This window comes from Phragmites australis, chromosome 14 (assembly GCF_958298935.1).
Source record: "Phragmites australis chromosome 14, lpPhrAust1.1, whole genome shotgun sequence".
In the NCBI taxonomy this organism is placed as follows: Eukaryota; Viridiplantae; Streptophyta; class Magnoliopsida; order Poales; family Poaceae; genus Phragmites; species Phragmites australis.
In genome coordinates this window covers 4,503,001-4,509,000 of record NC_084934.1, presented here as the reverse complement: position 1 = coordinate 4,509,000, position 6,000 = coordinate 4,503,001, and the positions used below count along the sequence as shown (strand labels likewise).

The 6,000-nt window shown below is 46.5% G+C and overlaps 1 protein-coding gene and 1 non-coding gene across 2 annotated transcripts; both read right to left on the bottom strand.

The window, feature by feature from the left end:
- Positions 1-1,164: 1,164 nt before the first annotated feature.
- On the bottom strand, positions 1,165-1,237 carry TRNAF-GAA (transfer RNA phenylalanine (anticodon GAA)). Its single transcript has one exon. It is a non-coding gene; the product is annotated as a tRNA-Phe (tRNA).
- A 3,252-nt stretch (positions 1,238-4,489) lies between these two features.
- On the bottom strand, positions 4,490-4,837 carry LOC133891280 (uncharacterized mitochondrial protein AtMg00810-like). The gene has a single exon (XM_062331989.1). The coding sequence runs from the start codon at positions 4,835-4,837 to the stop codon at positions 4,490-4,492; it is 348 nt and encodes a 115-aa protein (XP_062187973.1).
- Between the last annotated feature and the right edge of the window lie 1,163 nt (positions 4,838-6,000).

Below are 6,000 nucleotides of genomic sequence, written 5' to 3'. Positions count from 1 at the left end.
AGCGAAAGCAAGAGAGGAAGAAATGCTGTTCCAAATCCAACAGCGATGTGCACGTAAAAAGATAAAGGTAAAGCCGGTGAAAGGGAGAGGAACAGTCACATCGAATCCAACCCAAGTACAAGCAAAGCATCTGCTGCACTGACAATTGACAATGGGCTTTTGTTTCCGTCCATAATCTCTGACAGTTTGTTTAATTTGCTTACCTTTTCTTTTCCCTAAACCACCGATATGGGCAATGTCCCTTCATTGTGTTTTTTTTCTTTCTTGAACAAATAAAATGTCCCTTCGTTGTTGTTGTAGACACCAACGCCATTGTCAAGGTCGAAACCTTGTCTCATCTTTTTGGCATGTAGTAGTTGTTGTAGTCGGAGTACCAGATTCCTGAACGGTGGACGCCACAGAGTTGTTCCGTCAGGCTGGGCCGGCCGTTACACGCCGGACGATCAGATCTCTCGTCGGTACCAATGCAAGGTGGCAGCATCGCCGGCATGTGATTTGTTTAAAAGTAAATCTCTCACGCACACAACCGGTAAATCAGTCACCAGTTCTGGTTTGCATTGCACAAACCTGGTGAGGATTCAGTTCGTAACTGTAACAACTGATACTTACTCTGCTAATGGCATCCTGATGGTACTCGAATATTTCCTTTTGAAGAGCATGTAAGCCGAGCAAATCAAAGAGAAAACACAATGAAGTCATCGAGATGATCGATGGATGGAGGGAAGAAGCAGAGCAAAGGTGGCTGAGAGGGAGTCAAGTCCTGAACAGTGCGAGCCCAACTTCAGCTTGTTCTGAGTAGCTGTGACAGGCAGGCAGGAGTCAGGAGCACGGGAAGGCAGGGGAGCTCTGCAAAGCCTTCGACTGCAACAATGGCAGCAAGCAGCTCGTCGGAGATGAAGTGGACTCGTGTTCCTTCTTTTATGTGCATCTCAGCATCTGTCGGGGTGAGGTGAGACGTGGAGATGAAAGAATAGGAGGGCGTCCAGCATCGAACCGTGGGCTTGCAGAATGCAGATGATGAGAGGGCGGCAGGGTTCCTGCGAATGTTTGTAGAGTGCATGCTTCATTGAGCAACCAGACGATGCTAAAGAAATTTTCACTAGTGTCAAAAGAGTGAGGAAGAAAAAAAAATCAGAGTAATCAATTGAAAAAGAAAAGAAATAATGCTGTGAGCGTGGATCGAACACGCGACCTTCAGATCTTCAGTCTGACGCTCTCCCAACTGAGCTATCCCCGCTTATTGAATCAATACTAGAATTAAATCATATTACTTAAGTATCCATATGTTGCAACGAGAATATTACTATTGGACACGGTATCATCGAACGTAAACTTAAAGTACAAAGATGTCAATGTGCTATAAAAGCATCGTTAAATAAACATATCGGGATAGTTTGATTTCAGATGGTATTCTAAAATCGAGAAAGATATTATCCGATAATTTATTTTTTATTTTTATTAGTAAAATGAGTTTAATATTAAAAGTCGGTAATTAGACGGAGATGGTAGATAACAAGATAAATTATTTAAATTTTTGAATTTTTAATTAGATAGAAGAAAAATAGAGGAACAGACGACATATGAATTAATTGTGTTTTACACCGTAAAGATGTAGGTTATCTCTCTCATTTCGAACAGTTTTACGCGGGGCGTGCGTACGTGCTGACGCCACGCTTGCGACATGTGGCAGGTGCCTCGGTCGCCTCATGCGCCTGCCTTTTGCAGCTTGCGCGTCCTACGAGGTGGACGATGGATGGGCGTCTGCGCGAAACAGCCAGTTTCGCCTACACCAACGCCTAGTCGGCCAGTGCTCAACTGCCCAACAAGCAAGGAGAGAGAGAGACAGAGACCGGCCAGGTTTTACCAGGCCATGTCGAGGTCTGTTTGCTTCTCGTCAGGTGTCACCTCCTCCTGCCTTCTCGTCTGCACGATGGTGTCGGGAAGCACCACTGGTGCAATGCCTGATGGTCGCGAGGTATTCGACCTCGAGATTGTTGACCAGATGGACGGTTGCATGGCTCGATTCGAGGCTCTCGGATGCGACTACCAGAAACAGTTTTCAATGTAACTTATTTTTTTAGTGTTTAGCTTTGGTCGAAGTTCTATAAAAATAAATAATTTTTATAAATATAAAAAAGTCTGTTTGTAAAAATTTATTATCATAGGTGGTTTACTTAAAAACCTTCCTGTAATAATTTCACAAGCGATTCGTTTAAAAAACCGTCTAAGATAATAAGTTTTCACAGTCTATTTCTTAAGTAGACTGTCTCTGATAGTCGGTCTCTAAATCAATATTTTTTTAAAAAAATCAAAAAAATTTGCCCGACCAGCACCCCCACGGTCGAGCCGTCACACGTGACGTGATTTTTCACATGAAATACATGCCCGTGGGGTTCGTGGCACTCGAATTCGGGACCTTTCAGCTCGCGTGATGGGTGGCAGCTTGGCGGTGCGACGAGGCAACGATGGCAGCGCCAATGATGAGTGCGATAGGCGAGTGGTGGGCGGGGGAGCGTGGCGGTGGGCGTGGATCTAGCGACGGGAGAGCCACTAGAGACGGTCAGAGACAGGTAGGGTGGGGGAGCACTGCAGCTGGGGCGGAAAGGGCAGGTGGGAGGAGAAAGTACCGTCAGGAGGATGAACCGGCGATCGAAAGAGGAAGAAAGAGGTACGAACATCCAATCTTCATTCAATGGTTGATATTTATCACTAAAAAAAATCAGACACCTGATAAATAATATCATCCATACTTTACAATACACGGTCCCATAAAAAAATATGGAACTGACCCCATATATAAAATCTGATCTAAATGAATAAAAAAAACTCAAGTATTATCTTTCCTCCTAAACCACCCTCCTCTTCCTCTTCCTCTTCCTCTCGTTTCGTTGCCGTTCCCACCACTGTTTCTTCTCCTCTCGTGTCGTTGCCGCTCCCACCACTGAGAGGAAGCCACGATGGCACAACCTTTGTGAAGACGACGCCACAAAGAGGTCAGGAGATCCCATTGAGCTCGTCACCTCTAGATATCGCCTCCTGGAGCCGAGGTCGGGAACAACAACCTCAATTATCGTAGCCTTCAAATCCGGCTTAGCTTAGGCTAGCGGTGGTTGGATGCCAGGAGACGCGAGCAAGAGAGGGTTGGCTCTAAACTAGTGTAGAGAATGAGAGAACAAGAGAGATGCAACCTTAAGGGCGTGTTTGGTTTGGCTGCTCCACTCATGCAGGACGCGCGCGTGCAGCCAGACGGAGAGAGACTGACGTTTGGATGGCTGCACCGGTGGGAAAAGCTGCACCCGCTGGTGCAAATGCATCCGCCCAGCCAGGCCGGCGGGAAACGCCGGATTCGGCCGTTTCTCCCGGGCCTGGCCGGCGGGATGCAGCAGATTAGCACTAATGACGAATAATTAGTGAATATTAGCTCATATTAATATTTTTAAATTAGATTAAAGTTTAATATGATAAATTAATTATTATAGAGTGTATTTATGTTAAATAAACATCATATTAATACTTGTTTTTTATTTCAATCTAATGTAACGTATACTCGTGCGGGTAACCAAATACAATCTCTTCTCAGCCAGACTGAACACATGCAGCCAACTAAACAGACCCTACTGCATCTCCTCAGCCTGTCTCAACTCAACCTGCATGAGCCATACGAGCCAGACTGAGGACGTTCGGGCAACCAAACACACCCTAATTGTATTGATTGGTGCATCAGGTATATATGCATGTACAAAGAGATCGTTAGACCATAACAAACGATGACAGAGTCATCTAAGAGCGAGGAGACTATCCTAAAGACTAGGACGTATACAACAGAAAATACAATGGACAACGTCATGCTAACACCCCGCCATAGTGTGATTGTCGTTGTGTTCGGCGACAGACGGACTGGATCGAAATGTCTTGTATTGCTCTGGTCATAATCCTTTTGTCATAATATCAGCGAACTGGCTATCGGTTGGTACATGCAGAACCTTGAAATCTCCCAAAGCAACACGTTCCCAGAGGAAATGTATGTCCAACTCTATATGCTTGGTACGCTTATGATGAACCGGGTTTCTGTCATATAGGCCGTAGATATGTTGTCACAATAGATGACTGAAGCTTTATTCATAGGACAACCCAGCTCAGTCAACAATTATCACAGCCAACAACACTCTGCTACGGTGTTTGCGACGACTCGGTTTTCAGCTTCTGCACCTGAACAAGACACCGTAGGTTGCCTTTTGGATGACCAAGAGATTAGAGAATCACCTAGGTAGACACAGTACTTGGATGTCGATCTTCGAGTGTCTGGGCACCCAAGCCAATTGGCCTCAGAGTAGGCGCAGATCTCTGTTGATAGTGAGGAACAAAGTTGCAAGCCGAACGACGTCGTTCCATGCACATAGCGCAGAATCCTTTTGATCAGCGCAAGATGACTGTCGCATGGATCGTGCATGTGTAAACATGCCTGTTGAACGGCGTAGGTAAGATCCGGTCACGTCATGGTGAGATATTGTAGTGCGCCGACGAGGCTATGATATTCAGATGGATCAGCGACAGGCAAACCTGTGGTTGCAGAGAGCTTCGGCTTTCTATCAACCGGTGTCAACACAGGGTTGTAGTGAAACATGCCAGTGTGCTGCAAAAGGTCCTTGACATAACTCCATTGTGACAGGAAGAAGCCGTGAGGTATCCGTGTGACATGAATGCCAAGGAAGTGGTGCACGGGACCAAGGTCTTTCAAAGCAAAGGCTTGTTGAAGCTGTGCAATGGTGTCATGTAGTAGGCTTGTTGTCGAGGAGGTGAGCAGTATGTCGTCCACATACAGAAGAAGCAGCGCCATGGAAGCACCTCGTCGTTGTATGAACAGGGATGCATCGGATCAAGACTGACTGAAATCGGTTTGAGCAGCCACTGATGCAAACCAAGTAAACCAGGCCTTTGGTGCCTGCTTCAATCCGTAGAGGGACTTGGACAGTAAGCACACATGCTCGTTGAGAACACCATGAAGGAATACATTGGTGATGTCAAGTTGATGAACAAGCTAACGCTGAGATGAAGCCAATGTCAGCACAGTTCGGATGGTGCCTGATTTGACCATCGGACTGAATGTCTGTGAAAAATTCACGCTGGGGTGTTGTGTGAAGCCACGGATGACCCACATGGCCATGTAGCGCTCCAATGTGCCATCAGAGCAGTACTTATGCTAGAACACCCAGTTTCCAATGACAATATGGCTATTGCGCGATTGGGGCACAAGTTGCCAACTTTGGTTGGCGACCAGAGCATCGAACTCCTTCTGCATAGTGTTACGCCAGTTTGGATCACGGAGGGTTGCACGAATAGAAATGGGCAAAGGTGAGATGTCAGTGGTGCTGGCTATGTTGGCATATCATGGATTGGGTTTGTGAATGCTAGCACGCCTTCGCATGATCATCAGGTGAGTTGGTGAGGGCAGAACAGAGATGGCTGGCAGTGCGGCTGGAACACGAGTAGTAGTGGAAGTTGTTGGAGAGGAAGCTAAAATGGTGGACGCTGATTGTGGAGCCGTTGGAGAGGGAACATGAGGTGGATTCATGGTCGTTGGCACTACAGGTGGTGTGGTGCTAGAGTCGAGCATACATGATGCAGTTGGTGCGCGCAAGACGCTGTTGAGCATGTCGCATGGGTGCTGAACTGACGGAAGATGTAGAGGCTCCTATCGTGATAGCTGTGAAGCAAAAGGAAAGCAAACATCATCAAAGAAAATGTGCCAGAAGATGATTACCTGTTTGGTGGAGAAGTCATAACATTTATAGCCCCTATGATCAAGCAGGTAGCCAAGGAAGATGCATGCTGCAGACCGCGGTGCAAGCTTGTGAGCAGAGATGGTAACCAAATTTGGGAAGCACAAATAGCTAAAAAAATGCAGGTGATTGTAGTCCAGTGCCGAACCATTGAGGATCTCATATGGAGTGGTGAGCTTCTTGGGTCGACATGGACGCCAGTTGAGCAGGCAGCATGCAG

Bases quoted from the DNA above. Each gene is read 5' to 3' on its own strand.
- LOC133891280 (XM_062331989.1), bottom strand. From the start codon at position 4,837: ATGGCGCTGCTTCTTCTGTATGTGGACGACATACTGCTCACCTCCTCG.